This window comes from Podarcis bocagei (assembly GCF_964188305.1).
Source record: "Podarcis bocagei genome assembly, chromosome: 8".
Lineage (NCBI taxonomy): Eukaryota > Metazoa > Chordata > Lepidosauria > Squamata > Lacertidae > Podarcis > Podarcis bocagei.
In genome coordinates this window covers 34,472,705-34,488,654 of record NC_138133.1, presented here as the reverse complement: position 1 = coordinate 34,488,654, position 15,950 = coordinate 34,472,705, and the positions used below count along the sequence as shown (strand labels likewise).

The 15,950-nt window shown below is 42.2% G+C and overlaps 1 protein-coding gene across 3 annotated transcripts in view; it reads left to right on the top strand.

Moving 5' to 3' along the window:
* Nucleotides 1–15,950, top strand: part of NFATC1 (nuclear factor of activated T cells 1) — a 134,347-nt gene that overhangs the window by 30,264 nt on the left and 88,133 nt on the right. For all 3 annotated transcript variants that reach the window (XM_081205800.1, XM_081205802.1, XM_081205801.1), the window contains exon 3: nt 3,628–3,787. In XM_081205800.1, the coding sequence (XP_081061926.1) occupies nt 3,628–3,787 (160 nt within the window). The remainder of the gene's footprint in view (nt 1–3,627; nt 3,788–15,950) is intronic.

Genomic DNA, 15,950 nt, shown 5'->3' with positions numbered 1-15,950 from the left:
TTGCAGTGAAGTAATAAGATAGTGTGGCCTGTATACGACATATTTGTAATGTAACCTGTACCTTTTCACAATAAATGTTAGCATGTGGACTGCCTTGCCAATTGACAAAATGAAAATCCAAATATTCAGCCCTCTCCCCACCATGGCTCCTGATATTGTTTATATCATAAGACATTTCATAAATTTGATTTTGGAATTCTTCTAGAAATAGGGTGTTTTTAAAAATCCTTCTTCAGCACCACTGTGGATGATTGAAACACCATATGTAAAATTCAGCGTTAGGGACCCTAAGTATGATCACTTTTTCTCCTAACTTTTTAAACTTTGCTTGAAAACAGGGATTTGTTGGAAACTTAATTTCCAGTTTCCTTCCACTGTGAACTATTTCAGTCCCTTTCTGCAAAAGGAGACAAAGGTGTTTTAAAGAAAAAGATCTGGCTAGATAATGATATTTCATGTGATCACCACATATAAGATGTCACTAGGCATCACCTGTGCAGTTTGACATTCTGTTTCTTACTCTTGTTAAACCGATCAACTGCTGTTGTGAATCGTTGCCAGTTCTGTTAACTGATCTGACTCCTCTATCCTTGATTGCTCCTCGATGCATACAAATTAAGCAGTGAAGGCTTTTCATGACACGATAGGATTAATTTCACTCGCTCAATTTGGGTGTGGCGGGTGGCTGTGAAAGGCAAGAAGAAACACCAGGAAAATTGTGACAACTTTATTTGCTGCACTGGCTCCAAGCATTTGTGTTGTTGCAGTCACTTTCACAGCCAAGCTAGTCCTGGAAGAGTATTGAATTTTCATACTAGAATAACAGTGGGTGAGTTTGCCAGTTGATGATCAGTCTAGCTCCAAAGAAGACTTTGGGATTTTGCTGATTAGGGGCCAATCCACACATGAACATGGCAGGAAACCCAGATTTGTCAATGAGGGTATAAGTCAACAGTCAGCCAACCCTGGCACATGGGTTTTGAAACATGTTTGTCTCATTCATATGTTACATTAATTTTAGATCTACACAAAACAGCTGATGCTTATGGAATAGTACAGTTTACAGCTCTTGTCTTCACTGAGCATCTGCCCATGTATTCTTCAGGATATTATCCTGTGTGTGATGCAGTTGGGCTCTCCTGGTCCCCTCCCCCATGAAAGAACTTCTACAATCTAAATATATGTTTGATATCTCTTCCTTTTAAGTAAGTTGTGCTGCAGGAAATTAAGTGCACAATACAGATAACCTAGAATAGGAAATTGCATTGCCAAGCCACAACCCATGAAACTGTTTAAAGCATCATGCCACTTCCTCTGTCAGGAAAACTGCATTTAATTCTCAATTTATTATTATTACTTTTGTTGGTCGGCCCTTGCAGTGGGATTTTAATTATGGCATGCCTAACTACAGGGTTGCCTTATAACAGCAACAGCAACAACATTCAGTCAGTGTTTCAGGTGCTCCTCTAAGATCTTAAGGAGAGAAAATAAAGTTTGGTTTGTGTGTTTTTTAATTCAGCCAGCTTCACCTTGCTTTTTTTCTCCATCTCCCTTTAAAAGTTAGAGGATCCAAACTTTGTGATGATTGATGGATTAGAGCTTTTAAGAACGAAACACCCTGGAAATGTCACAATCAGATAGATATTTAGGGGAAAGAGAGAGCGAAATCCATCATATATGAACTGGCTTAAAGATGGAAGCATCTGTTTCATAACATGATCTGCAACATGAGTTATGCAGCTGCTCTATATTATATAAATTATTCTTGCAGTCAAGCGGGAGCTCCAGATAATTATCCAGGAACATTTAAATGCTAGCATACACAGAACAGGATGAGCCTCATGAACTTGCCAATTGTGCTTGAGTGAAAACTTTACGCCAGTCACCTCAGGCTTCTCAAGACAGTGTGGCATGGCAACACTGTAATCATAGCAGCTTTGACTTAAATTGATTGAGAGGTGTCTGCCTCTTATAGTTGTAGATAATATTTTGGTAGTAGATTTTACCCTGGATCCTATTCACACCAACCATTGAGTCTATAAGGGGGGATAAGTCATTCACTCAGCTTTGACTTTCAGTGGTCTGTGGCACAGAGAGCAGGACTTTATGGCAGAACTGGATGGAAGCAGGAGGAGCCATGGGCCGGGCTATAATGTAGTTAAGTTGGCTTTGATCTTAAGACTTCGTAAGTGGCTTGGGACTGGAAGGACTGTTGAGTCTCACATGAAACTGCCTTGTGCAGATCTTCCTCAGAGGCCCTGCTCAAAGTATCCTCACCTTCTGAGAGGAGGGGGTAGGCATGAGACACAGGGCCTTTTCATGAAATCACAGAGTTGGGACCACGAGGGTCATCTAGTCCAATGCGGGAATCTTTCTTTGCCCAGTGTGGGGCTCAAACCCACAACCTTGAGATCAAGAGTCTCCTTCTCTACTGGCTGAGCTATCAGTTGTGTCACCTTGATTGTGGACTGCTTCTTCCCCAGTTCATTTTCTCAGTGTCCTACCTGGTGGCTTTTAGACTCATGCATGCTTTTAATGGCAATTGGGACCTTTTAACTTTCATTGCTACTTTTGAACGCACATTTAGGCTATTGCTGGATCTTTTCTGTTTCTGTTTTGGAAACTCAAGCTGCAAGGCAGGATATAAATAATTCCAGCCGATAAATTGTCAGGGAGGTATTTGTACCTGCCCCTCCTGCAAGGTGACGTTGCCTAGTCCCCAACTCAACAGCCATGTGAGGCAACATACATATAGAAGAGAGGGTCACTCTGATATTTTTGACTTGACTTGTAGCATCCTTGTCAAAAAGATTGGCTACCACTGACCTATATTACCTGCATAAACTGTAAATGGTTGCGCTTATGCGACAACTCAGGGCTCATTTTTCACCTTGGGTAGATGCGGAGATGTGTGGCCCTCTAGATGTTGAGAGAGGGGAGGAGGAATCTCTGAAAGACAGGTGCAACATCACCTGAGAGATCCTGTTCTGGCATCTGCCCTGCCTGTCATAGAGGTGAACTCTCCACAATGGCAGTAACAGGAAGGCATGGACTCGTTGCTGGCTGAAGTCAGTTTGCCTGTGCTGAAGAAAGCAAAGATACACCCTTAGTGCAGAGGGAACATGGCTGAGCCAATCTGTGGCTGAAGCCAACTAAATAATTTTGGTTGCTGCTGAAACATGATCAAAAACAAAGTAGGTTGAATGTAAATTGGAGAAACTGAAGTTCTGATACCCAACCTCACCCAGAGTCTAACTCAGAATAGATTCCACCCCCCACCCTCCATGCACACATCTTACTTATCTGCATTTGTCCATTTTGATTAATGGGCTGATGCATTAAGTGGTGTGTTTTTTTAAACCCAAGCTTAAAATGTTTTCCGTTTTTGTTTAAGCATCTGATTGCATCTGGCCTATCAAATCTGTGCCATACATAAATCTTCATAAAATAACCATTACCTATTAAATTACTTATGTCATACCATTATCTCCATTGATGAAATTTTAAGTGTAAGATGGTGAAGGATGAACTGCTAAACGTGGCCTCTAAAGTAATAGTGCCAGATTCTTGCGGTTTATGATAGTGGACTGGATGTTAATATTTAATCGCGGTTGCTCTCCATTACAGCCCATCCTTGCCTGCTCTGGATTGGCAGCTGCCGTCTCACTCAGGACCTTATGAACTTCGGATTGAAGTGCAGCCGAAGTCCCACCACCGAGCCCATTACGAGACTGAAGGGAGTCGAGGGGCTGTCAAGGCGTCTGCGGGGGGACACCCAGTGGTGCAGGTAATAGCCTTTCTCATGCTCGCGAAGATGGCTTGTTTGTTTGGGCAAGGACCCCTTGCAAATTCTAACAAGCTTTGATGACCTTGGTTGATATGCTACTTCCAAAAGTTACGTCTTGGCCTTCGTTGAACCATATAAACTGTCCCCTTATAAACCGTCCTGGATTCTGTGTTCATCCTCCAAGGCCTTTCTTTGTGTGCCTCCTCCACATGAGGTTCGGAGGGCAACAACACGATAATGAGCCTTCTCTGTAGTGGCTCCCCGGTTGCGGAATGCTCTCCCCAGGGAGATTCACCTGGTGCCTTCATTATATATTTTTAGGCATTAGGTGAGAATGTTCTTCTTCAACCAGGTCTTGGGCTGATTAATATTCAACAGCCTTTTAAATGTGTCTGTAGGAAGAGGGGAGGTTATTGTTTTGCTGTTTTGCTCCAATTATTTACTTGTTTTTATCCTGTGTTTTATCCTGTGATCTTATGATGAAGGGCGGTATATCAAACAAACATTACATGTTATATACTCCTTTGCACTGGGCGTGAGCCTTCATTGGCTCAACAACAACAGGCCTCCAAAGACTGAATGTGTGCCCTACAGTGTGCTTCATACAGAACCACAATAATGTGGTTACTATCAGAATGCTTCTGTTTGCTGACAGTTATGTAGCACTTGACATACCACTCAGGCTGCAATTCTATGCAGTGATAGGTATGTTTAAAACCATTGCTTTCAGGGTCCTTAGATGAGCCTAACTCCTACGATCAGACTATGTTTGTGCATGAGCTCTGGTAGCCTGAAATAAGGTGCCCAACTGGTGCGGGGACAAGCTGGTTGGCTGGTCATCCTTGTGCATTACGGCAGCATGAATAAACATTTTCAGCAACAGCCATATATCACGGTTGAATATGTACTCAGGAGATGTGCAGAAGAAGATACAATGATAGGTGAGTGATAACAACTGCGCTACGAATACCCAGAGCAAGTCTCCTTAATACTGCACATTTTCAGAATATGCAACAGTATATTCCACAGTATTGGCTCCACACTCCTATGTCCAAGGATAATTGCTCAAAGTCTCTGTGTAATGCAGGATGTTTCTGGCTTCTTGATATTGTTACATCGTTCATATTGAAATTGATGCATGCACAAGATTGTAACAAGACTTCTTGAGAGAAAAGCAGGAAGGAGTTTTCTTTTGCTGTATTTACGAAGTCTGTTGGCTTTTCTTTCATAAATGTTTTCTGAGTGTGCTACATTTTGTTTCAGATGGAAATAAGCTTTTCTCAAGTCTGAATAATTCAAAATTGGAAAGCAAGGCTCTTTGTCTACTTTTTTCCTTCTCCCACACCCATTCGTCCCCTGAAAGCTACAGGTTGAACAGTGTACCATCAAATCTTCTGTAGCTGAATTATGGTTCTATCAGTAATAAAGGGGCAACATCATGATTTCCTTGCTTACATAAGAAATCTTACTGAAGTCTATGGCAATATACCGTTTGTATACCACGAGAGCCTCCCATTTGGGATGTCTTAGTATTGTTGATGCTTACTAGGAGAGGGTCTGCAGCGTTTCAGACAGGAGTCTTTTCTGAAACCTACCTGGATATTCTAGGATTGAAACTGAGACCTCCTGCACGGAAAGCAGAACAGACAAGACAGTCAGTGTATACCTGTGTAAAAAAATAGGGTTGGCTAATGCTTGGGTGTTTATGGAAGCTCATCAAATACTTGCTTTGATGGGGCCTAAAATTCCTCTCATGTGGCCTGCATTTATTTAAAAGCTTTTAGGGGGTGGAATAATCTTTCTTGAAATTTGCTCTCTGCTCATTCTTTGAAAAAATAAAACAATAATGCAAGTTTGGGGTGGTTTTCAGCTGGGAATAATTTTAAGTCTTGAATTCCAGAGAGATAGCTAAAGATTTTACTACCACTGTTTAGCTTCTTTAGCACATTTCACTGTGGAAATTTCATCACGCCTATCTCATTATTTGTGTATTTAAAGCAAAAACAACAAGTGATGTTTAAGATTAAAATTTCTAGTGATACATTTGTTTGTATGTACCCTGCTAGCAGCCCAGTGCAAGGAAATGTAGATGGGAGGCATCAATTCACAGTGGTCAGTTTGACCTTTAAAATTTCCACCCGGATGATTGGGGGGGCGGGTGGAACACAGTGCCAACATTTAATTGGGCTAAATGTGTCCTGGCACTCCCCTGCAATCTCTTTCTACAGCGTGTGGAAATAAAACGAAGTCTGCTGCGTGTCTCTGCATAGGCAGAGTTGAAGAAAAGGAAAAGGGATGTAGTAAAAAAAAAAAGTTGGAAGGAAAAGAGGAAAGCAAACCTCAGATCCATGGGTGTAATGAATATGAATCAAGTTTTCAGTCCCTGGAATAAGCGGAGCTTGTTTTTCTTTGTTCTCCTTCTCCATGGGAAAAAAAACCAAGATTCTGGGTGGAGCAGGGGGTTCCCTAAGTATTTTTGTTTTATTCCAAGCATCCTTTTCCCCTCTCCAAAGTCTCCATTGATTATCTATCTATCTATCTATCTATCTATCTATCTATCTATCTATCTGAAGGGATGTCAATATTCAGGCATCCTGACTCATGCCAGCCTAACATCTCCTGAGGGAAGTAGTCAGTCTATAGAAAGTTAAAGAGCTGGAAATCAGGAGGACAGATGGCAAAACATGGCTGGAACCTGAGCAGACAGCTAGAGCCTTGCACACCAGTGTTTGCCTACTTCTTAATTTAATTTACGGTATATCCCGCTTTAAAGCCCCAAGACGAACTCAAAGCAGCGTATAAAATATTATCATAATAATAGCCCCATTCAAGTCTGCTATCAGGATCAGAGACAACATGGTGCCAGGGTTATTCAGTTGGCATTTCCTTCCCTCTTCTTCTTTTGCTGAGAATTGCCGGTTCCCACGGATGTCCTCCAATGACTCTGTTCCTGGAAGGACCTTGCTGTATCAGCCATAGGGCTCGCTGAGGAGGTAGACAGGGGAAAGAGGCTCTGGGCCCAGTGTTAGCAGTGGCGTGAGCCCATCTTTGCCCGGGCTTTGAGGAGAAGGGACTGTGATGTCCCTCCATGGAAGTCAGGCTGGGTCAACGCCACTTGAGGCATGAGCCCTCAGACTGGGTCAGTGGTGGTTTCTTTGTATTCTTTTGAAGAGAGTGTGTAAGGAAAACTGGAAGTGTATCTGCCTGCTGTTAATTTCCTCATGAGCACAACTGTTAAATGTACAGGAGCCATGGCCTGCAGCAGTCTCTATCTGATGCACAATTTCATTTACCACATTTAGTTTCTGTGTTGGTTCAACATATTCTGAGCTGTATATTATTAGGCTCTCTACTCCTTTCTCATCTCACTACAATTGCCAGTGCGAACCAGCACTCGCATGTGTATGTTGTCATTGCAGTTGGCACAGCTGGGTGGTCTGTTACAACACAGATATAGCATTGGCTGGATGAACCTTAAATCTAGTTGTGAGGGGCTTCATTCCTCATTTTCCTCATTCAATTCCTTCTTTAGCCTTCTCTCTTTCCCCCCAGCGTTATTCAACCAAGTGAGATAATTAGTGATAAGGGAGATGTCACCTGTTTTCAGGGAGGGACCTCAGCCTCACACACTCAATTGTTTTGGGACTTATTATTTTTGCCGCCTTCAGAATGAATATGCATAAAGTCACCTGAGCGCTTAATCTCACTTCCCACACTCCTACACATTTGCTGTATACTTGTTTAGCTACCATGGCAGCCCTGAGTTATCCCGAGGATTTCTAAATGTTTGGAGAGTGAGATGAGCTTGACACACCTAGAAAGAGCTAAAAATGTTCTGAGAACACTGGCTAATCAAAGGTGCTGGTTAATTGGCCACCGTGAGGTAATGCTTGGCAAAGGGTTTCATGCCCCGTCTCATAAAACTGTGTTGCTAATCATAATGACTCTTCTATATTCAGTATTTTGCAAAGGGAGAAAAAGAGTCTTCTGTTCTGGGAATTGAAGAATCTGGATTTCAAATCCTTCCCTCCCACTAACATCCTGTGTGGCCCTAGGCAACTGATTTGATTTCTCTGATACTGAGCACATACAGCATATTTTCACTCTCAAGTGCTATGGGGTATTTCAGCACTAGAGGCCTTGTACACAGGAAACAGAAGAGGAAGTAAAGGGTAATCGAGGGTTAGAGCTGACAAACCCCTCCATTCGGCAGCAAGTGGATATAGAATCATCATCACCATCATCATAAATAATAATTTATTATTTATACCCTGCCCATCTGGGCAGCTCCCAATCGAATATTAAAAACACAATACAGCATTAAATTGTAAAGTTTTGGGCTTGCCTGCCACTTCACCTTTTATCTGTCAGCGTTTCTCTGTCCTTTGTCCATATGACTTGTTGGTCAGCCTATCCAAAAAAAACATAGAAAAGCCCCATGGCTTTGTTCATATCCAGGTTTGTTCCAAAGACATTAACCACAGTTTCCCAGTTGGGACAAAATGGGAAACCATGGTTAGTGGAAGTCTTCCCAAGTTGTTTGCTCAGTTGTCCTTTTGCCGCTTTGTTGTTGCCTTTTATACTAATTTGCTGATAGTGGGGAAAACAGCTGTTTAGACATGTCCTGGTGCGCTCACTTTCAGTTAAAGGTAAAGGGACCCCTGACCATTAGGTCCAGTCGTGACCGACTCTGGGGTTGCAGAGCTCATCTCGCTTTATTGGCCGAGGGAGCCGGCGTACAGCTTCCGGGTCATGTGGCCAGCATGACTAAGCCGCTTCTGGCAAACCAGAGCAGCGCACAGAAACACCGTTTACCTTCCCGCCGGAGTGGTACCTATTTATCTACTTGTACTTCGTGCTTTCGAACTGCTTTCAGTTATGTCCATTCAATTTCTTGGTTGTGCCTGTAGTGCTTTGGGATGCATGGACATCACCACAAGATACTTAATAATAAAGATAAGATATCTTAATTTTTAACTCCGGAGTGTGGTTTGTTTTTCCAATGAGTAAAGGAGAGATAACATGTTTTGGAAGTCTATATACTGAAGAAGTTTTAAAGCATTTAAAAACACTGATAAAAGCATATACGGTGTAACAGAACATTCCATAAAACTGACAATGCCAGTGCTTCACCCAGTTTTTGAGTTCAAAACCTATTAATTGTAGGAGGGGGAAGAGGAGGAGAGGAATAAAATCTTTGGCTTCAGGAGGGCTTCTTACAGTGAGTTTACTATGTGGTTAACTCAACCCCCTTCACACATTGTTCCACTGTGTTCACTGTTCTCTGGTTGCTGTTTATACCAGACTTGTCCCTAATGGATATGCATTCAGTTTTTGAAGGTGAAGCAATGTGTGTACACTCAGAATCCTCCCCTTGCATGCAGTTGTGCACAAGTGCATTTGTCTATGTGTAGGACCCTTTCACATTGCCGGTGAACATGCAGTAGTGGGAGAATGACTGGAACATGAGGAGTTGTGGCTATTCAGTTTGAACTCCTAGACCCCTCATGCGTTTCCCAGTGTGCAAAGGGATTTGATAGAACTCCCCTGTGGTGGCGTCACTCCTCTGCCACACAAATAAGAGAACAGCTCGTCTCTTTAGAAGGAACCCAGCAAGTTCTAAAGAAGTGTGACAGTCCATCCTAGTTGGTTGTGTCATTAGCTCTTTTGGAATTTGGATTCTCTGCTGAAGATGCTTCTTTGGGGGAACGTGATTCCATGCCTCTTTACTCAGAAACAACAACTATTGTGTCCAGTGCGTGTCAGACATTTGCTATTTGTTAGATGATTAAAGCTGTTGCTTGTTAAAATGACAGTTTTTTTGAGGTTTTAAATTCTAGTAACTTTTCATTATGTTTTTAATCATTTTTGTGAGCCATTGAGTTAAAAAACTTTTTTTAAAAAACAATGGATTGCAAATGTTAATTTAACTGGAGTCTTGCTGCACATAGTGAAAGAGTTTAAAACAATAGCAGATGAAGGGTGTGTGTGGAAATATGTGTTTTAAATGCTCCTTCAACCAGTGCTAGAAACTCAGATATATAAGCAAGGCACCAAATGGCTCCTTAAACCAAGGTTACAATTGCCAAAATGAAATGCCTAGTTGCCATTTTGGGGCAAGACCGCTCTAAAGTATTATTTTTCAAATGATGGACTGACTGTGATTGATTCTCAGTTAAACATCTGGCTAGTTCAGATGACATCCTTGAGCTAGCTTAAGAATTTTGAGAACTGAAAGAATAAAAGTCACTTTATCCAGGGACAGCATTGGAGAATATATACAGTGGTGCCCCGCAAGACGAATGCCTCGCAAGACGGAAAACTCGCTAGACGAAAGAGTTTTCTGTTTTGGAGGTGCTTCGCAAAACGAATCTCCTATGGGCTTGCTTTGCAAGACGAAAATGTCTTGCGAGTTCCTGCAGGGTTTTTTCCCTTTCCAACCCCTTTTTCTAAGCCGCTAAGCCGCTTATCTGCTTATCCGCTAAACCGATAAGCTGCTAAAAGCCGCTAAAAGCGCTAATAGCGCTAATCCGCTAATCCGTCAATGGGCTTGCTTCGCAAGACGAAAAAACTGCTAGACGAAGAGACTCTCAGAATGGATTCTTTTCGTCTTGCGAGGCACCACTGTATACATATTATTCACAACTGTGAGCAGGGCAGGGGGGGTGAGGTAAGTGAAGACAAGTGACAACAGTTAACTATAATGTTGTCCACTGCTCCTGTTCAGGCTGCACAGAAAAAGCGTTTTGGTTCTTGAAATTCATTTTGACTGTGCAGATAAACTATACCTGATAGTATTCTACAGGATATGTTGCTAGTGTGTGAAAACAGGCAATATCCAATGATCCCCAGGCATGGACCATCCTGGCACACAGGCATCGACACTTGGTCACAAGTGGCAAATAAAGGTAAAGGTAAAGGGACCCCTGACCATTAGGTCCAGTTGTGGCTGACTCTGGGGTTGCGGCGCTCATCTCGCTTTATTGGCTGAGGGAGCTGGCATACAGCTTCTGGGTCATGTGACCAGCATGACTAAGCCGCTTCTGGCGAACCAGAGCAGCACACGGAAATGCTGTTTACTTTCCTGCCAGAACAGCACCTATTTATATACTTGCACTTTGACATTCTTTCGAACTGCTAGGTTGGCAGGAACAGGGACTGAGCAACGGGAGCTCACCCTGCCGCGGGGATTCGAACCGCCAACCTTCTGATTGGCAAGCCCTAGGCTCTGTGGTTTAAACCACAGCGCCACCCACATCCATAAGTGGCAAATAGTCAGGTGCAAAATGTGCCTGGCTAATTTTGAACAATGCCTTCAACATCAACAGAAAAGCTGGAGTTAGTGGTTTGGCTGAAAGTACAATTGGAGACAGGACCTCTTCTGTAAACCCCTCATAGCCCGAAAAATAACTTGGGGGATAATTGAAAGTGACCCATTGGACCATCCTGTGATGTTCAAAGAGACTGTCCTGCTCACCTGCTGCTAATCACTGTTTTTCGCTGAAGTGAGGTGAAACCTGTTTTTAGACATAGAAACCCAAGTGACCCGGGAAGTATTGAGTGAAGTGCAGTTTGACAAGAGGATAGATAAGACAAAAGTTTTTAATATAGAGACTTACTGGTACGCTGTGATTAAGTTTATCCCTATATGGCAGGCCTCATTTTTAGGGGTGTTTTTTTTTTTTTTTTTGGTAGCTGGCCCTTGAAAGAAAATGTTCCCCTTTCAACCAGAGGGAATTGTAATCCCATCTCACACTGAGAATATACAGAAATTGGCAAGCACCTGTTAGCCAGGTTGCAGTTAATAGCATGCAGCCGCAGAGCTGTACTACAGTCCAGACAGGGAGCCTAAATTTTATAGCTCTGCTTTTAGACAGACGGTACTTTTAAAGAATAAATCTAAGCTGAATAGCTTTCACACATCTTGCCTCTGCATAGTTAAAGCTAACCACAAAGTAGCAGACAGATAATCAAAATTGAAAAGGAGAATAGCCTGGCAGATGTTTTATGCATATTATTGCTGCCATAAATCTAATAAAATGGGAGCAGGGCTGTGCATCATTAGTGAATTATCTAGGGCGGGGAAAGTTTCTTAGCTCACATACAGCCAGCTCCACAGGATTACTGTATAACCAGAGCTGCCAAGGTAGCCATCTACGCTCCCCAAAAATGCATTCTTCAGAAAATAGAAATGTTCAGGATTACTATCACAAAGGCTGCTGAGATTTGAAAGATTGGTGTGTTGTGTTGGTCTCTCCGAATGCCTTATAAGTAAAATGCTATATATTTTAGATAGTCAATTGGATCACAAAAAGAACAGTACATCTCAGAGTGAAAATAGGATGCCCTGAAACAGGGTGTGCTGCTGCTTTTGATCATTTCATTGCTGGTACATGTTACACTGAACCAGGTGACTTGTAGGGGTGTGTACGCTGTAACAACAAAAAAAAGGGGGACCTATCTTCTGTTTTTGGAATAATGATTTAGGATAGGGGTCCTCAAACTTTCTACACCAGGACATACTTGAGAAGGCTGAACATTACTGAAGCCAACCAGTCATGAAATTATGGTACAGGCACAGAGCCAATCAGAAAGGACGGCAGATAAAGGTGGAGCTTAGCATAAACCACATCAACATACTGACATCATTTTCTCTAGGGTGGATCTACACACAGGAAAAACCCCTGCTAAAAATCATTATAACAAAAGAAAAGAAAACCCTATGTAAAATCACAAAGAAAAGTTTTGTGCTCTACAGCGCCTTCTGGTGTTGCATGTTTATAACACATTTAAAATGCTGGGTTGTTGTTTTTTTACTAATGTAGCTGAATCCCAAATCCATCTTTGGAAATGGCTAAATTAATTGCTGCCACAAATGTTATGTGTGCTCTGGAGGCATCGTCACTCAGACTCTCAAGTTTAGGCAGAATTTGCTGATTCAGAGGCTGTGAGTGGAGAGGGCTTTTTATTTTTTATCACCCCCCCCCCATGCTGCTCGAAATATTTTTACTCATCACCTGTCATTTGTTCTATCCTTTTGTTTACCGTGTAATATGAATTGAGCAGAGTAAAGCGCTGGAAGGCCTGACAGCTTCCGTTGGAGCAGCCCTGCCGTCTAGACATGGCAGAAAAGTATTCCCCAAACACACATTTGAAGTGTGCAACTGCTACTGCAGCCTTGAAAATACAACTGGGAAGTGAAGATTGAAAATATAAAACCTAGCAGATTGAGGAAAAAACTGGACATTAATACAGCTAAAAGTCATCTGGGAGTCACCTTGAGTACTTTAAATAATTGTTATAAATACAATAGGCAGACAGAGAATCAGAAGACCCTCTTTTTGGTCTTTCATTTTTGCTTGCTCTCTGTTAATTATATATAAATTTATGCTATGTTTTTTGAAGTTTTCTGTATTGGATTAATGAAGATACACACTGGAAGCTGATGGATGGAAGATCAGGGGCCCTGAGTGAGAGGCAGAGTAGAGAGGATCTCCCAGGGTGGGAGGCTGGAAGAAGAGGGGGACGCTCCCAGGTGAGAGCTGGGAAGGTTGACTCTTCTGTGTGTGGAACAAGCGTTAATATATAATTATAACAGAGGACCTTGTTCTTATTTTTTGTTTTTGTTTTTTTACCTCCTCTTCTTTTTCTTTTCCTTCTCTTGCTTTTTCTTGCTTCCGTTTTATTTATCTTCTTCAGATTAGTTTGGTTTTTATTGTATTTTATGCTGAAAACTCTCATAAAATTGATTTTTTAAAATAAAAAAGGTCAACTGTGGTGCGTATCTTAACCTTAATGTATTTCCCACCCAGCTCTGTTTTTGAAGCATCATCCACAGCTACTGTTCTACTGCATTCTCTTTACAAAAGTGACTCACTTTTTCTAAAATATGGCTGCATTATAACATGCCGGTGTTATTTTCCTCTCCTCAGGGCAACTTTAGTTGCTAGGGGCCCAGAATGGCTGCTCTGAAGGGAAAGTGGAATTAGTAGGGTGACTGTGCGTTGTTAGGATAGGTTTAGGCTTGCAAGCATTTTTGGTGGCCCTACACCTGTGTGTTTAAAAGTAAGTCTTCTTGCAGAAATTTAGCAGGTGAAACTTTTCCTGGAATACAGATGAACTAACTGATGGGAAAGGTTTCACCGGCTTAATTTCTGCGTGAAGTGCTGCGATGAAACACATAGGAGCAGGCCTAGTAAAAAAAGTGTTAGCATCTCCAGAAAGGTGGAGAATTTGTCTCTATGACAGCCAAAGTTAGGATGGGGTAGATGGTTTGGGCATGTTTTCAAACCATTTTATAATGATACAGGAACGGATGGTATTACTAGTTAGGGTTGGGCTGGTGGGGGAGGGCTGGAATGACTGAAATAAATTGAAAGTGTATGTTATTACACATAGTTAATTATATGTATCAGTGAAATCTGGATGGCATAATTAGGGTGGGGCAGTTTGGGCAGAGTGTGCCATGGGAATAGGTAGGAGGCTATGGATTCTCTGTGCTCCTGCTCCCTCCCCCAACATAGTATTTAGAGATATTAAGGGCTGTTCCTGGAACCTTATCCTTGCGGAACTTCTCATGCGTATACTACATTAGAAAGTTAGACCGCTGATGGTAGGGTTAAACAGAGATGTATGGCATACTGGCCACCTGAAATGCAACTGATGTTGGGTTCTTCAAAGAAATATATAGGATGTGATCTTAATAGAAAAAAACCTGACTCATGAATCAAAGTTGCAAAGAAATGTAGCCAAACTTTAGGGATATAAGGAGGCAATGATTTCCATCCCATCCTGTTCTCATTACAACCAGAGCTGTTTCTGTTCCGCTGCAGTTTGTCTTCCACGAAAACCTACTTTTGTCTTGCCATTTGCTACAGCCTAAATGAACGTAATAGATTTCAACAGAAGGGAGATGCCAAAAACAATGCAGAAAATAACTTAATTATTTACATAAAGTCTTTGACTAAAAAACAACAACCACGGTAAAATAGTGCTCATTTTTACTTGTGTGATTTCCATTCCTGGCCTCATGCAAACATGCAAATTGTGGCAATTTCCATTTCTCATGGAATTCTCCAACATCCCTTGTTGTATGTACAGTGGTACCTCTGGTTACGAACTTAATTCATTCCGGAGGTCCGTTCCTAACCTGAAACCAATCTTAACCTTTAGCTAATGGAGCCTCCCACTGCCGCTGCACCACCGCCGCGCGATTTGTGTTCTCATCCTGAGGTAAAGTTCTTAATCCAAGGTACTGCTTCCAGGTTAGCGGAGTCTGTAACCTGAAGTGTTTGTAACCCGAGGTACCACTGTAATGGTGTCCCTTCTGTTAATAACAGGCTCTTTCATCTAGGAAGGGCTTTGGTGAATGGGAGGAGAGAAGTGACATCTGCAAATGTCCCTTTCTCTTGCAACCCCTGCAGATAAAAGCCCTCTTCTACTGCCCCTCATGTTCTGGAGGGTCTTGATGGAAAGAAGAGGAGTATCAGTGAAATTTGTCTCCCCTGCTTTCTGTTCACGGGAGCTTCCACTGGGTCAAAGAACTATTCGTGAACAGAAGGACACAGTTGATGACTTCTGTACAACATGGTATTACTTTATCACCCAAGTGAATGGTGATTCCTCTGTTCCTAGATGATTGCCAGCTCAGCTGTTGTTCTGGAGGACTTTCTGTTAAAAAGCCCATGGACTTTGAGAATGCTGTGTGTGTATTCTTGTGTTTTATTTTAATCATAACACTTCTACAACCTTAACATGGGAATCTTGTGATGCCTTGGTTAGCAGATCCACTACCACCCCGAGAAGTGTTTCACATCTGTGGCTCTCCACATGGAGCTGTTCAAATTAAGTTGCGTTATATTACAAGAAGCAGCATCACAACAAAGCACGTGGGAAATTTGATTTGTGTGTGAATGATGTGCTAGACAGCCTTTGTTTTGCAAGTGGTGTAGAATGGTGCTGACCTTTAAAGCCCTAAGTGACCTTGGTCCTGTATATCTGAAGGACCTCCTTCACCCCCATCATCCAGCCCAGACACTGAGGTCCAGCTCTGAGGGCCTTCTGGGCGTTCCCTCACAGCGAGAAGCGAAGTTATAGGGAACCAGGCAGAGGGCCTTCTTAGTAGTGGCACCCACCCTGTGGAATGCCCTCCCATCAGATGTCA